This window comes from Oncorhynchus keta, chromosome 5 (genome assembly GCF_023373465.1).
Source record: "Oncorhynchus keta strain PuntledgeMale-10-30-2019 chromosome 5, Oket_V2, whole genome shotgun sequence".
Taxonomy (NCBI): Eukaryota; Metazoa; Chordata; class Actinopteri; order Salmoniformes; family Salmonidae; genus Oncorhynchus; species Oncorhynchus keta.
In genome coordinates this window covers 29,062,539-29,079,458 of record NC_068425.1, presented here as the reverse complement: position 1 = coordinate 29,079,458, position 16,920 = coordinate 29,062,539, and the positions used below count along the sequence as shown (strand labels likewise).

General features: G+C 42.5%; 1 protein-coding gene across 1 annotated transcript in view; it reads left to right on the top strand.

Annotated features, from left to right (window-relative positions):
* spag9a (sperm associated antigen 9a) overlaps window positions 1-15,689 on the top strand; it is a 66,133-nt gene extending 50,444 nt beyond the window's left edge. Inside the window, exons 23-32 of the mRNA XM_052520015.1 lie at window positions 147-263; window positions 570-650; window positions 3,801-3,868; window positions 4,243-4,391; window positions 5,541-5,712; window positions 6,397-6,637; window positions 9,296-9,420; window positions 11,851-12,027; window positions 12,190-12,333; window positions 12,478-15,689. Of these exons, the coding sequence (XP_052375975.1) occupies window positions 147-263; window positions 570-650; window positions 3,801-3,868; window positions 4,243-4,391; window positions 5,541-5,712; window positions 6,397-6,637; window positions 9,296-9,420; window positions 11,851-12,027; window positions 12,190-12,333; window positions 12,478-12,596 (1,393 nt within the window). The 3' untranslated portion in view covers window positions 12,597-15,689. The remainder of the gene's footprint in view (window positions 1-146; window positions 264-569; window positions 651-3,800; window positions 3,869-4,242; window positions 4,392-5,540; window positions 5,713-6,396; window positions 6,638-9,295; window positions 9,421-11,850; window positions 12,028-12,189; window positions 12,334-12,477) is intronic.
* Window positions 15,690-16,920: the final 1,231 nt, after the last annotated feature.

Below are 16,920 nucleotides of genomic sequence, written 5' to 3'. Positions count from 1 at the left end.
CTGTCTGACCTAGTACTAGTTAGTAGTGAGCTGACCAGGGAGAACTCTGATCCCTTGTTTAAGGCACTGGGTTTTATACATGAGTGATTAATGTGTGTTTGATACACTAAAGCTCACCAGCCCTGTTCTTTCTCTCTGTCTCCCAGGGACCAGGAGGGGGTGGGTGAGGCGTCTCTTCCCGACGACATGCTCCCTGCTGGGGAGGATGTCCAGAGGATGAGCAGCGCCCTGCCCACCATGTGGCTGGGGGCCCAGAACGGATGGTGAGGACAAGGGAGTGGTCACCAGGGGCCACTAGGGCCACACAGAAATAAATGAGTATGGAATATATAGTAGAATTTGTAAGTCGCTCTGGATAAAAGCATCTGCTAAATGACTTAAATGTAAATGTAAATGTAGAATCTCTTTGGTCAAGAAAAGAAAAATGCATTATACATTTTTTGTAATTTCTCTGTTAATTTTTGTTTATGCACCCTGATCCATATAATTGTCTTTAGAAAATCATCACCATTTATTTGGGGATTGTGTTTTTTAATCTTTGTCTCCTCTCTTGTCTCCTCCCTCTCTAGTTTGTATGTGCACTCGTCTGTGGCTCGGTGGAGGAAGTGTCTCCACGCCATCAAGCTAAAGGACTCCATCCTCAACATAGTGTGAGTACTCTGAGGACTCTTTTCCAACAGTCTTGAAGGAGTTCCCACAAATGCTGAGCACTTGTTGGCTGCTTTTCCTTCACTGCAGTCCAACTCATCTGAAACCATCTCAATTGGGTTGAGGTCAGGTGATTGTGGATGCCAGGTCATCTGATGCAGCACTCCATCACTCTCCTTCTTGGTCAAGTAGCCCTTACACAGTCTGGAGGTGTGTTTAGGGTCATTGTCCTGTTGAAAAACAAATGATAGTCCCACTAAGAACAAACCAGATGGGATGGCGTATCGCTGCAGAATGCTGTGGTAGCCATGCTGGTTAAGTGTGGCTTGAATTCTTAAAAAATCACTGACTTTGTCACCAGCAAAGCACCCCCACACCATCACACCTCCTCCTCCTCCATGCTTCACAGTGGGAACTACACACGCGGTGATCATCCGTTCACCTATTCTGCGTCTCACAAAAACACAGCGGTTGGAACCAAAAATCAGATATTTGGACTCATCAGACCAAAGGACAGATTTCCACCGGTCTAATGTCCTTGGCACTTGTTTCTTGGCTCAAACAAGTCTCTTCTTATTATTGGTGTCTTTGAGTAGTGGTTTCTTTGCAGCAATTCGGCCAAAAACACACAGTCATTTTACGATAATGCATTTTACTATAATGAACTTATCCTCTGCAGCAGAGGTAACTCTGGGTCTTCCTTTCCTGTGGCGGTCCTCATAAGAGCCATTTCATCATAGTGCTTGGTGTTTGTTGCGACTGTTTAGTTAGTTTTGATGTCTTAACTATTATTCTACGTAGAAAATAGTAAAATTAAAGAATGAGTAGGTGTGTCCAAAATTTTTGACTGATACTGTACATGATTGATATGATTTATTGATTATTTCACACACAAAGGTTCCCAAAGAGAGACAGACAGTACTTGTAGTGAGTATTCAGGCCATGTCTATCTCACCAGACATGTCTTGTAGTGAGTATTCAGGCCATGTATATCTCACCAGACATGTCTTGTAGTGAGTATTCAGGCCATGTATATCTCACCAGACATGTCTTGTAGTGAGTATTCAGGCCATGTATATCTCACCAGACATGTCTTGTAGTGAGTATTCAGGCCATGTATATCTCACCAGACATGTCTTGTAGTGAGTATTCAGGCCAAGTATATCTCACCAGACATGTCTTGTAGTGAGTATTCAGGCCATGTATATCTCACCAGACATGTCTTGTAGTGAGTATTCAGGCCATGTATATCTCACCAGACATGTCTTGTAGTGAGTATTCAGGCCATGTATATCTCACCAGACATGTCTTGTAGTGAGTATTCAGGCCATGTATATCTCACCAGACAGGTCTTGTATATATTCAGGCCAGACATGTCTTGTAGTGAGTATTCAGGCCATGTATATCTCACCAGACATGTCTTGGAGTGAGTATTCAGGCCATGTATATCTCACCAGACATGTCTTGGAGTGAGTATTCAGGCCATGTATATCTCACCAGACATGTCTTGTATATCTCACCAGACATGTGAGTATTCAGGCCATGTATATCTCACCAGACATGTCTTGGAGTGAGTATTCAGGCCATGTATATCTCACCAGACATGTCATGTATATCTCACCAGACATGTCTTGTAGTGAGTATTCAGGCCATGTATATCTCACCAGACATGTCTTGTAGTGAGTATTCAGGCCATGTATATCTCACCAGACATGTCTTGTAGTGAGTATTCAGGCCATGTATATCTCACCAGACATGTCTTGGAGTGAGTATTCAGGCCATGTATATCTCACCAGACATGTCTTGTAGTGAGTATTCAGGCCATGTATATCTCACCAGACATGTCTTGTAGTGAGTATTCAGACATGTCTTGTAGTGAGTATTCAGGCCATGTATATCTCACCAGACATGTCTTGTGAGTATTCAGGCCATGTATATCTCACCAGACATGTCTTGTAGTGAGTATTCAGGCCATGTATATCTCACCAGACATGTCTTGGAGTGAGTATTCAGGCCATGTATATCTCACCAGACATGTCTTTGTGAGTATTCAGGCCATGTATATTCAGGCTTGGAGTGAGTATTCAGGCCATGTATATCTCACCAGACATGTCTTGTATATCTCACCAGACATGGAGTGAGTATTCAGGCCATGTATATCTCATGTCTTGGAGTGAGTATTCAGGCCATGTATATCTCACCAGACATGTCTTGGAGTGAGTATTCAGGCCATGTATATCTCAGACATGTCAGTACAGGTCTCATCCAGACATGTCTTGGAGTGAGTATTCAGGCCATGTATATTCAGGCCATGTATATCTCACCAGACATGTCTTGGAGTGAGTATTCAGGCCATGTATATCTCACCAGACATGTCTTGTATATCTCACCAGACAGTGAGTATTCAGGCCATGTATATCTCATGTCTTGGAGTGAGTATTCATGTCTCACCAGACATGTCTTGGAGTGAGTATTCAGGCCATGTATATCTCACCAGACATGTCTTGTAGTGAGTATTCAGGCCATGTATATCTCACCAGACATGTCTTGGAGTGAGTATTCAGGCCATGTATATCTCACCAGACATGTCTTGGAGTGAGTATTCAGGCCATGTATATCTCACCAGACATGTCTTGAGTGAGTATTCAGGCCATGTATATCTCACCAGACATGTCTTGGAGTGAGTATTGAGTATATTCAGGCCATGTATATCTCACCAGGCCATGTATATCTCACCAGACATGTCTTGGAGTGAGTATTCAGGCCATGTATGTATATCTCACCAGACATGTCTTTAGTGAGTATTCAGGATGTCTCACCAGACATTCAGGCCATGTATATCTCAGGCCATGTATATCTCACCAGACATGTCTTGGAGTGAGTATTCAGGCCATGTATATCTCACCAGACATGTCTTGGAGTGAGTATTCAGGCCATGTATATCTCACCAGACATGTCTTGTAGTGAGTATTCAGGCCATGTATATCTCACCAGACATGTCTTGTAGTGAGTATTCAGGCCATGTATATCTCACCAGACATGTCTTGGAGTGAGTATTCAGGCCATGTATATCTCACCAGACATGTCTTGGAGTGAGTATTCAGGCCATGTATATCTCACCAGACATGTCTATGTGTGCTCTCTGTCTGCAGGCATGTGAGAGGAAGAGTCCTGGTTGCCTTGGCTGATGGCACGTTGGCTATATTCCATAGAGGCCTGGGTAAGGATGCATTGATTCAAGCCATATTGTGTTGCAGGTTAGCGTTTTTGTAATGAATCTTCTAGCTGGCCCAGCCACAAAGTAATACAAAATTGATTTAACCTAACCATAACCGTAACCACACTGCTAACCCTAATGCCTAACCCTAACCTTAAATTAAGACCCAAAAGCAAATGTGTGTTTATATGAATTTTTACAATATAGACAATTGTGACTTTACAGCTGGCTTATCTAGCGGAAATCACACAGTTCTGCCTCCAGGACCAGACTCTAATAAATGTTAACCTACTATTGTGATGCTCCCTGGAGTAAAACGGCTTGGCAGCCATTTTGTGTCACAAGCATATCACTTGTGTGTGTTTCTCCCTCTGCAGAGGGACAGTGGGATCTGACCAACTACCACCTACTAGACCTGGGCCGGCCACACCACTCCATCCGCTGTATGACAGTGGTGCATGACAAGGTGTGGTGTGGCTACAGGAACAAGATCTACGTCATCCAACCCAAGGCCATGAGGATAGAGGTACATCATCTGACGTGGTTTATACTGGAAACCTTCTGATGGTAGAAGGGGGGACAGTGTAAAGCGATTTGTCTTTCAGAAAAGTGCGAGATAAATGGGAATCCTTATGACTTTCCCCACAGCTGTTAGAGGTCTTTTCCAAAACACCCAAAAGGAAGTTTCACAAAATGACACTAAAGTTATTGTATAATCTCCCTTTTGGTTTGAAGATGTTTTGTTGTTCTAATTGTCGTAGTTCTACTTTTAAGACTTTCATCCATGAAATTGATAAAGGCCCTTTGGTGACTTATTCCACATAGGTTAGAATAACTCCAGCCCACTTTGTCCTTTTTATTCCACATAGGTTAGAATAACTCCAGCCCACTTTGTCCTTTTTATTCCACATAGGTTAGAATAACTCCAGCCCACTTTGTCCTTTTTATTCCACATAGGTTAGAATAACTCCAGCCCACTTTGTCCTTTTTATTCCACATAGGTTAGAATAACTCCAGCCCACTTTGTCCTTTTTATTCCACATAGGTTAGAATAACTCCAGCCCACTTTGTCCTTTTTATTCCACATAGGTTAGAATAACTCCAGCCCACTTTGAATAATAACTCCAGCCCACTTTGTCCTTTTTATTCCACATAGGTTAGAATAACTCCAGCCCACTTTGTCCTTTTTATTCCACATAGGTTAGAATAACTCCAGCCCACTTTGTCCTTTTTATTCCACATAGGTTAGAATAACTCCAGCCCACTTTGTCCTTTTTATTCCACATAGGTTAGAATAACTCCAGCCCACTTTGTCCTTTTTATTCCACATAGGTTAGAATAACTCCAGCCCACTTTGTCCTTTTTATTCCACATAGGTTAGAATAACTCCAGCCCACTTTGTCCTTTTTATTCCACATAGGTTAGAATAACTCCAGCCCACTTTGTCCTTTTTATTCCACATAGGTTAGAATAACTCCAGCCCACTTTGTCCTTTGAGATCTCATTGTCTTGTGTTTCTTGTGATCTAACACTTGTGTATTCTCTCAACAGTACAACCACAATCAAATAGAATATACACTGTATATCGGCCCATGATGTCTGTGCAATATCTGATAGTGATATAGTGTGGATTAACATGGTTATAATGCTACCTTCTCTATTTCCTCCTGTGTAGAAGTTGTTTGACGCCCACCCCCGGAAGGAGAGTCAGGTGCGTCAGCTGGCCTGGGTGGGAGATGGGATCTGGGTATCCATCCGCCTGGACTCCACCCTCAGACTGTTCCACGCCCACACCTACCAGCACCTCCAGGACGTCGACATAGAGCCCTACGTCTCCAAGATGCTGGGTACTGTACATTGACTCACTGTTTAAATCAATACAACTTTATTGGCATGAAGTATTGACATTGACAAAGCAGAGGTGTTTTAGGATGATAGATGAAAAATGACTTTGTTTCAATAGAATGCATGGGGAATACGTGAATGATTGTGCTTAGGACTGTTGCGGTTACTGTATTACCACCACACCGTCGTCATGAGTCATGACCTCGGTCAAATTCCACATGACCGTTGATTCACAGTAATCTTCTCTCATGCACTCTTGGACATGCGTTGGTACAGTAGCACCCAACTCGCTAACGACCATCAGGTCGCTAATGGTCCGGTACTCAGGGCTCTATTGTCCCTCTAACCACTCTGACATCAATGCAAATGAAATCTAAAAACACATCAAACACATCATCAAAACAGTACCATGCTTATATATTTTGTCTTGCCCATTCACCCTCTGAATGGCACACAAACACAATCCCAAAATCCTTCCTTAAACTGTCTCTTCCACTTCGTCTACGCTGATTGAAGTGGATTTAACATGAATAATGGATCATAGATTTCACCTGGATTCACCTGGTCAGTCTGTCATGGGAAGTGTTTTGTACACTCAGTGTACATTGTTACCCAGTAACACTGTCAATTTAGCATGAGTTTAATCAGTGTTATGACCCTGTCCTCTCTTCTCTCCCCTTCTCTAGGTACGGGTAAACTGGGCTTCTCCTTCGTCAGGATCACAGCCCTCATGATATCCTGTAGCCGTCTGTGGGTCGGAACAGGAAATGGTGTCATCATCTCCATCCCGCTGTCAGAAGGTACGTCCATACCAGCTCCATCTCAGTCATCTAAGATGGCCTCCTCTCCTCACCTTCCCTCAGTCATTGTTCCTTGCCCCTTGAAAATGTTCACGTCCCTCATAAGACCATGTTTTATAACAACGTAACGATCAACAAATATTTTTCAAGCCACTGTATAAAGTTGTTGGATGGTGAAAAGGTTTATCTACTTTAACTTGGCCCATTCATTCATATAAAGTTGTTGGATGGTGAAAAGGTTTATCTTCGTTAACTTGGTCCATTCATTCGTATAAAGTTGTTGGATGGTGAAAAGGTTTATCTACTTTAACTTGGCCCATTCATTCGTATAAAGTTGTTGGATGGTGAAAAGGTTTATCTTTGTTAACTTGGCCCATTCATTCGTATAAAGTTGTTGGATGGTGAAAAGGTTTATCTACTTTAACTTGGCCCATTCATTCGTATAAAGTTGTTGGTTGGATGGCCCATTCATTCGTATAAAGTTGTTGGATGGTGAAAAGGTTTATCTACTTTAACTTGGCCCATTCATTCGTATAAAGTTGTTGGATGGTGAAAAGGTTTATCTACTTTAACTTGGCCCATTCATTCGTATAAAGTTGTTGGATAGCGAAAAGGTTTATCTACTTTAACTTGGCCCATTCATTCGTATAAAGTTGTTGGATGGTGAAAAGGTTTATCTACTTTAACTTGGCCCATTCATTCGTATAAAGTTGTTGGATGGTGAAAAGGTTTATCTACTTTAACTTGGCCCATTCATTCGTATAAAGTTGTTGGATGGTGAAAAGGTTTATCTACTTTAACTTGGCCCATTCATTCGTATAAAGTTGTTGGATGGCGAAAAGGTTTATCTACTTTAACTTTACATTACGTATAAAGTTGTTGGATAGTGAAAAGGTTTACAAATTGGCCCATTCATTCTTATGACATCCAGTTAGCCACTTTGGCCCATTCATTCGTATAAAGTTGTTGGATGGTGAAAAGGTTTATCTACTTTAACTTGGCCCATTCATTCGTATAAAGTTGTTGGATGGCGAAAAGGTTTATCTACTTTAACTTGGCCCATTCATTCGTATAAAGTTGTTGGATGGTGAAAAGGTTTATCTACTTTAACTTGGCCCATTCATTCGTATAAAGTTGTTGGATGGTGAAAAGGTTTATCTACTTTAACTTGGCCCATTCATTCGTATAAAGTTGTTGGATGGCGAAAAGGTTTATCTACTTTAACTTGGCCCATTCATTCATAAAGTTGTTGATGGCGTTTATTAATTTCCAGTTGGGCCAGCTGAAAAGGTTTATCTACTTTAATTGGCCCATTCATTGTATAAAGTTGTTGGATGGTGAAAGGTTTAGCTTTTTGGCCCATTCATTCGTATAAAGTTGTTAGGCATAAGGTTAGCACTTTGTGGCCCATTCAGTTAAAGTTGTTGGTTGAAAAGGTTTATCTGTGGCTGTTTATCCTTTAACTGGCCATTCATTACATAAAGTTGTTGGAATAAATACCAACCTGCTTAATTAACATTACAGTGAATGAAAAGTTGTTGGATGGTGAAAAGGTTTATCTACTTTAACTTGGCCCATTCATTCGTATAAAGTTGTTGGATGGCGAAAAGTTTATCTTTGTTTAACTTGGCCCATTCATTCGATAAAGATGGCGAAAAGGTTTATCTACTTTAACTTGGCCCATTGATTCCATATCATTAAATTCACCGTATAAAGTTTTCTTTACTACTTTGTTTCTCTCCCTCTGTTCTCTATATCTTTCCTTTCTTGGCCCATTCATTCTATAAAGTTGATTGAAAAGGTTTTCTACTAGTCCTAGTCCATTCATTCGTATAAAGTTGTTGGATGGTGAAAAGGTTTATCTAGTTAACTGGCCCATTCATTGTATAAAGTTGTTGGATGGTGAAAAGGTTTATCTACTTTCTTGGCCCATTCATTGTATAAAGTTGTTGGATGGTGAAAGGTTTATCTACTTTCTCTGGCCCATTCATTGTATAAAGTTGTTGGATGGTGAAAAGGTTTATCTCTTTAACTTGGCCCATTCATTGTTGTTTCTGGATCCTAGTAGTGGGTCTCTGGTCTCTGGCCCTTCCTGTTGTTTCTGATCCTAAAAGGTTTATCTCTTTCTTGGCCCATTCCTGTTGTTTCTGGATCCTAGTAAAGGTCTTGCCTGTTGTTTCATGATAAAGTAGTTGGGTCTCTTATCTCTCATTCATTCTACCTGTTGTTTCTGATGACATCCAGTGGAACAGCCACTTTACAATAGTGCATCTAAATCTGTTGGATGGTGAAAAGGTTTATCCTCGTTAACTTGGTCCATTCATTCGTATAAAGTTGTTGGATGGCGAAAAGGTTTATCTACTTTAACTTGGCCCATTCATTCGTATAAAGTTGTTGGATGGTGAAAAGGTTTATCCTCGTTAACTTGGCCCATTCATTCGTATAAAGTTGTTGGATGGCGAAAAGGTTTATCTACTTTAACTTGGCCCATTCATTCACGCAGGTTGACGTTTATTGAGCGATTTCCACTTGTTGGGCCAGCTGCAAAGTCAAAATTGGCTATATTGTACAAAGTCATTATCAGAAATGAGCTTTTTGGTCTTAATTGAAGGTTAGGCATAAGGTTAGCAGTGTGGTTACAGTTAGGGTTCAATGTCTGTGGCTGTACCAGCTAGTGGCTATCCTGCTGAGCTGCCTCAGTACATGAGTCATCCCAATAAATACCAACCTGCTTAATTAACACTCATACAGTGAATGAAACAGGTCCAATTAGCTGTCTGTAAAGTAGAGAGTGGGTATTCATAGACTCTCTACTCCTCCACTGCCCCATATATCCCTCCTCCTCTCCTCCCTCTTTCACTGAAGCTATAGGTCCTCCTCAGCATGGAGTCTTACTGAGGGGCCTCAGGGGTGAGTCTCCATCACACAGCAAAGCTTAACCAGACTTTCTTTACTACTCTGTTTCTCTCCCTCTGTCCCTCTATCCCTCTTTCCTGCTGTCTTGCCCTTTCTATCTCTAGTGCTTCTATTTCTATTCCTAGTCCTAGTCCTGGTTTGTGTTCTTTGGTCAGTTCTGGTCTCTCCCTCCCTGTTGTTTCTGATCCTAGTAGTGGGTCTCTGGTCTCTCCCTGCCTGTTGTTTCTGATCCTAGTAGTGGGTCTCTGGTCTCTCCCTGCCTGTTGTTTCTGATCCTAGTAGTGGGTCTCTGGTCTCTCCCTGCCTGTTGTTTCTGATCCTAGTAGTGGTCTCTGGTCTCTCCCTGCCTGTTGTTTCTGATCCTAGTAGTGGGTCTCTGGTCTCTCCCTGCCTGTTGTTTCTGATCCTAGTAGTGGGTCTCTGGTCTCTCCCTGCCTGTTGTTTCTGATCCTAGTAGTGGGTCTCTGGTCTCTCCCTTCCTGTTGTTTCTGATCCTAGTAGTGGGTCTCTGGTCTCTCCCTGCCTGTTGTTTCTGATCCTAGTAGTGGGTCTCTGGTCTCTCCCTGCCTGTTGTTTCTGATCCTAGTAGTGGGTCTCTGGTCTCTCCCTGCCTGTTGTTTCTGATCCTAGTAGTGGGTCTCTGGTCTCTCCCTGCCTGTTGTTTCTGATCCTAGTAGTGGGTCTCTGGTCTCTCCCTGCCTGTTGTTTCTGATCCTAGTAGTGGTCTCTGGTCTCTCCCTGCTTGTTGTTTCTGATCCTAGTAGTGGGTCTCTGGTCTCTCCCTGCTTGTTGTTTCTGATCCTAGTAGTGGGTCTCTGGTCTCTCCCTGCCTGTTGTTTCTGATCCTAGTAGTGGGTCTCTGGTCTCTCCCTGCTTGTTGTTTCTGATCCTAGTAGTGGGTCTCTGGTCTCTCCCTGCCTGTTGTTTCTGATCCTAGTAGTGGGTCTCTGGTCTCTCCCTGCTTGTTGTTTCTGATCCTAGTAGTGGGTCTCTGGTCTCTCCCTGCCTGTTGTTTCTGATCCTAGTAGTGGGTCTCTGGTCTCTCCCTGCTTGTTGTTTCTGATCCTAGTAGTAGTTCTCTGGTCTCTCCCTGCTTGTTGTTTCTGATCCTAGTAGTGGGTCTCTGGTCTCTCCCTGCCCGTTGTTTCTGATCCTAGTAGTGGGTCTCTGGTCTCTCCCTGCTTGTTGTTTCTGATCCTAGTAGTGGGTCTCTGGTCTCTCCCTGCCTGTTGTTTCTGATCCTAGTAGTGGGTCTCTGGTTTCTCCCTGCCTGTTGTTTCTGATCCTAGTAGTGGGTCTCTGGTCTCTCCCTTCCTGTTGTTTCTGATCCTAGTAGTGGGTCTCTGGTCTCTCCCTGCCTGTTGTTTCTGATCCTAGTAGTGGGTCTCTGGTCTCTCCCTGCCTGTTGTTCCTGATCCTAGTAGTGGGTCTCTGGTCTCTCCCTGCTTGTTGTTTCTGATCCTAGTAGTGGGTCTCTGGTCTCTCCCTGCCTGTTGTTTCTGATCCTAGTAGTGGGTCTCTGGTCTCTCCCTGCTTGTTGTTTCTGATCCTAGTAGTGGGTCTCTGGTCTCTCCCTGCCTGTTGTTTCTGATCCTAGTAGTGGGTCTCTGGTCTCTCCCTGCTTGTTGTTTCTGATCCTAGTAGTAGTTCTCTGGTCTCTCCCTGCTTGTTGTTTCTGATCCTAGTAGTGGGTCTCTGGTCTCTCCCTGCCTGTTGTTTCTGATCCTAGTAGTGGGTCTCTGGTCTCTCCCTGCCTGTTGTTTCTGATCCTAGTAGTGGGTCTCTGGTCTCTCCTTAAGTTAGTTTTCTGCTTTTCTCTATGCGGCTAGACAAACAAACAGACCCAACTGACTGCTTCATTGTCTGTGCAGGGCAGTCACAGTCATTGTCGCTCTGATGTCTTTTAGTTTGAACTTGTCTGTATTGTTTCTAAATGTTTCACTCCATTCATTCATTTCATAATGACTCCTTCCTTTCCATGTGTAGCATATTTACAGCGTGACCTTGGCTTTGGGTCTACTGTATGTGTTTTCAGGATGGCCTTGCTGTTCTTAGGCACAGCCCTTAGCCGTGGTACATTGGACTTATACCACAAACACCCAAGGTGCCTTTTTGCTATTATAAACTGGTTACCAACGTAATTAGAGCAGTACAAATATTTAAAAATGTCATACTCGTGGTATACGATCTGATATACCATGGCTGTCAGTCAATCAGCATTCAGGGATCGAACATCCAGTTTATAATGGAGGCTTTGCAGTGTGCCGCTTGCTATGGATGGATAACAAGCTAAATGGATTAACTTCGCAAAACATTACAGTTAAGAAATTCTTAATTTAAGGCCAGGAGTTTTTCCTGACATCATTACTCTATAGGTTTTGTTTTTAACTCTATAGTTGTCTTGTTGTTGTTGTGACGTTGTAGCCAACAAGACAGCGGGTGCAGTGCCAAATCGCCCTGGCGGTGCCGTGCGGGTGTTCAGTGAGGAGGGCACAGAGAGCACTTTGCCAGGCAGCTACGTGCCCTACTGTTCCATGGCACAGGCACAGCTGTGTTTCCACGGACACAGAGATGCAGTCAAGTTCTTTGCAGCCGTCCCAGGTAAGCAGCAAGGGGTAGTGTTCATTAGGGTGTGCAACGAGAAACATTTTGCAACAGAAAATTAAAATGATTCTGCGCAGGCAGTCCCTTCCTACCTGTTTCATTCAGTTTTCTTCCTGAACTTGACCGAGGAAGTACTCAATACTTAACTTCCTGTTCCAGGTCAGGTGATCCCGTCCCCCGGACCCGGAGGGGATTCTGGGTCGGATGACCCCACCTCTGAGTCGTCTGACATGGCGACCTCTGAACCTGCCAAAACCTTCCTGGTCATGAGTGGAGGAGAAGGCTACATCGACTTCAGAATGGGTGAGTGTGTGTGTGTGTGTGTGTGTGTGTGTGTGTGTGTGTGTGTGTGTGTGTGTGTGTGTGTGTGTGTGTGTGTGTGTGTGTGTGTGTGTGTGTGTGTGTGTGTGTGTGTATGACATTATATGACGTATCTCTCCTCAACAGGTGATGATGTAGGAGAGGTGGATGGCAGCCTATCGGAACCCACCATGAAGCAGGCCACCCCTGCCAAACCAGAACGCAGCCACATCATCGTCTGGCAAGTCACTTCCTGCCAGGAGTGAGCCAATCACAGACTGCCACATCACTACTCGGTCGCACAACCCCCCCGCATGCACCTCCCTTAGGTTTTAAGTTGTTATTATTGATATTATTATTACTACTGTGGATGACTACATTGTTGCTAAGGATTCTTTTAGTGTCTGTTTTAAATGTATCCATGAATTTGGGGCCTAATGTTTGCCAGGCAAGGTTAAAGTGAAACAGTGAAGTCAACTCCTAATAAGTGCACATGGGATAGATAAGTGCACTCATTTTAAGTGCAGTGCACTTCACCGGGCCCTTTTCAAACCGTTGTTTTCACTTGCTCCAGATATCTGCAGCACATTCTAGAAGTCGACTGCGGTATAAAGGCATCTCAGTGTTTTAAAGTAACTGTCCAGTGAAAATCTGACTGTTAGAAGTTTGTATTCTGTTAACTAACTCATACTCAAATAATATGGTTGACACTTTAAATCTCCTCCTCAAACTTGTATCTCAAACAGACTGTTTCAAAAATGAGCTGGCCAATCAGCGGTCTACTCACATAAATATTTTTAATGACCGGTATATGCCCACACCATTCTGTTGTTGGGGTAAGCCCACACCATTCTGTTGTTGGGGTAAGTCCACACCATTCTGTTGTTGGGGTAAGTCCACACCATTCTGTTGTTGGGGTAAGTCCACACCATTCTGTTGTTGGGGTAAGTCCACACCATTCTGTTGTTGGGGTAAGTCCACACCATTCTGTTGTTGGGGTAAGTCCACACCATTCTGTTGTTGGGGTAAGTCCACACCATTCTGTTGTTGGGGTAAGTCCACACCATTCTGTTGTTGGGGTAAGTCCACACCATTCTGTTGTTGGGGTAAGTCCACACCATTCTGTTGTTGGGGTAAGTCCACACCATTCTGTTGTTGGGGTAAGTCCACACCATTCTGTTGTTGGGGTAAGTCCACACCATTCTGTTGTTGGGGTAAGTCCACACCATTCTGTTGTTGGGGTAAGTCCACACCATTCTGTTGTTGGGGTAAGTCCACACCATTCTGTTGTTGGGGTAAGCCCACACCATTCTGTTTTTTTTACATACTAATTTTTAAAACTAGGAAAACTATTTCACTCATATTGTCATTAATTATAGGTCATATTTAATTGAAATGTGTAAACACTGGACAGTTACTCTAAAGGAACAGACTTATTATGCCAGGTTATTACATATGTACTGTACCATCATGTGTCGGTGCTACGTACTTCCTATAGTTCAATAAGAATCAAATAACGTCATTTTCCTGTGAGGCAAACGTCTTATATGATATTTACTGCACATACAACAATGGCACAGGATGAACAAATCATTCAAATAACAGTACAGTCAACAAAGATGAGGAAGTGCATTATATTGATTTAACATGACATTGAATAAGGGAACATCAGTATTGTATGTTTAGAAACAGAAGACAAAAGGGAATGGTTAAGGGGTTTTGCACTGAATTGATATCTGATGTTGTAAAGTTATGATATGGGACTGTATGTGTGTGGGTTCACTGTCGCCTTTACCGTGCCGAGCATTTTAGATCGTAACCTTTGAACAAAACAGATTTATTTTTGCTACCTTTGTGGTGTTAGTAATGTGAGCAATGTTTGGGCACCTCTGTGTGTAGAACGGATTGTGAGATGTAATGTAGGGCCCTGTTCCAATACTTTAAAAAGCCTTTCTTATTTCCTCACTTTCTTGAAGTAATCAGGGAGAAAATATCTATTTTGAAGTATTGTAACGGTGTGGAAGTTAGTATCAGCCTGCATGGGGAAGTCTTGTACTGTATCTCCGTCCAAAGGTCTGCTTGCTCTGCCATTTTGGGCCAAACTCTCTGTTCCGCCATTTTGGGGAAATGTGCTCCTGCTGCAATTTAGGGTCTTCCCTCATGCTAGATCTCCCTGGCACTTTTAAACATAATGTAGGCCGCTTGAAGTAGAACACTCGTCCGTGGTCACTTATACTAAAAATGTGCTAACTATTTTAGGGGAAAAGGGTGAGACGGACTATTTGGTTCTGTCAAGGTGTAACCAGTTACCAAAGGACAAAAAAATGAAGTATGAAAAGAATATTAAATGTCATTCGTATCTAACATTATCCATTTGCATCTTCTCTGGGGGTTTTAAGTAAAGTCATAATAGCAATGATTTGATGATGAATATATATTTTTTAAGGTTTCATCTCTGAAAAATGTTATATTTCACAGGGAATTTGTTAATGAACGTAAGTGTTTACGTTGCACCTTAAAAAGCATTGTCCACACAGAACTAAGTTTGCTTTGTGTTTCATTTGTTTTGTGTTTTTACAAATGCATTCAAATCACTTTTTTTACTTTTGATTTTGTGCTCTTTGTACTTGTTGTCTGTGAGACACTTCTATAAATGAATCTGTATTTTGATGGTGTCTGTTACCCGAAGCAGAAAAACCAATAGACAAGTGTTTCATTTTTATATATTTGAAGGAAAAAAACTGGGTTGGGATTGGTTAGGCCTCGGCCTATTTATTTTCCAATTCAGAAGAAATAACGTTCACATCGTGTTGTAGCCATTCCAGTATTTATTTTTCTTATTGAGCCTCGGTGGTTCAGAATGTAACTTTCTACATGAATAAACATAATAGGAGAATATTCAAAGTGATCAGTAATAATGGTGCCATAAAATGAAACCATGGTCAAATAGAAAATGGAAAATACACAATGATCAATGCTAAACAGTCCTGTAACGTCTGTGGACTGATCAGGACAACTACACATTCATGGTACCAAGCTATGCATGTTTTTTTTTAAAGAACACTGCTATGTATTGTTTGGTTCAAATCCTTGTTAACTGCCACCGTTTTGGGTGGGTAGATGTCTGCATGTGTGTGTGGCTTGCATTTGAGTGTGTGGGTGTGTGTGTGCGTGCGTGCGTGCCTGTGTGTGTGCATATGTGTATCTCCAGAGGATGGTCTGTAGTATGTACCAGGCCTTTCTCTGGGCCCCTAAAGCCGTATGGCCATAACTGTGGTTTCTCCTGGTAAATGTTTGCTAAAACAGCATCATAGCCTTATTTTTAACAATCTATTAAACTCAATTTCATGGGGAATTCATGACGGTTGATTTATTGATTCAGCTGATTGATTCATTGATTGATTGTTTGATTGACATTTATAAGTCAAGTTAACATAGCAGTTGTGTGTCAATGCCTTCCACAGGTGACAGCCAGGAAGCATAACATCACACAGAAATACTACATATCTGATTCAGAGGGGTTAAATGCAGAAGACACATTTCAGTTCAAGACATTCAGTTGTATAATTGACTAGGTATCCCCCTTTCCCTTAATATATTATGAATTATAATGTGACCTTAAACCTAGTGATAACCTATTTCAAATACAGAAGTTACATGTAAAAACAATACATTCTCACTTTTATCTCAATGAGACAAATGTGTTGTAAAAAGTGGAGTAAAAATGGATAGATGAGTGGCACAAATCCATTAGCAGCATTCAATGTAGCATTAACATTTTTAGAGCTTAGAGCCATGCATGTCCCATTCTCTGCCAGTAGGGGGCAACATTATTCTGCACACAGTCAAGGGCTACAGCACCTTAAAAAACGACTTCCATGAAATTGTATTGTGATGTAATTTGACCCCACCTCCTGCTCCACCCAACTCCTCTCATAAGCCATGCAGGGGCTGTACCCAGTCTATCCTACGGACATATGTACACGCATGCTGACGTGCTTGGGTGTCTGATGTCACGCATAACCAGAGGGGATTCTGAGTCTGTTATCTAGCCAAGCGAGCTACTGCTATTGTTGCCATTTGTTCAGCCTCAGAGGGATGATGGTACTCTATTAGAAAAACACCTATGACGTTCAATAGCCTGGTCTGCATCATTTTAATACTGTTTATGAAGAGAGAGACAGTTATGGTACACAGTCAGAACACCTCTGGCATGCCAGCTATAGCTAGTGTTTATGTAGATACATCTGTGTTTTTGTGTTCCACCCCCTCACCCCTTTCCCTCCCTCTCCTTCCTCTCCTTCTCCTGCCTGTAGGTCCAACTGCTCTCCAGGTGATGACTCCACAGCAGCAGCAGGGTAACGGTATACTTGGTTATCAGGTGGATCTCACGGATCGTCTCCCACACACGTCACACAGAGGGAGATGGGGGGAGGCGAGAGAGAAAAAGAGACTGTTCCGTTGGGACATGCAGAGATACAGAGATAGAGAAAGAGATCCTGTGTACTAGGTAATATGGTGCTCTGTGGTAGGCTGTCGTTACAGCACTCAAGGGGTAGACTAGCCCAGTCTATCCTACCATATCTCCCA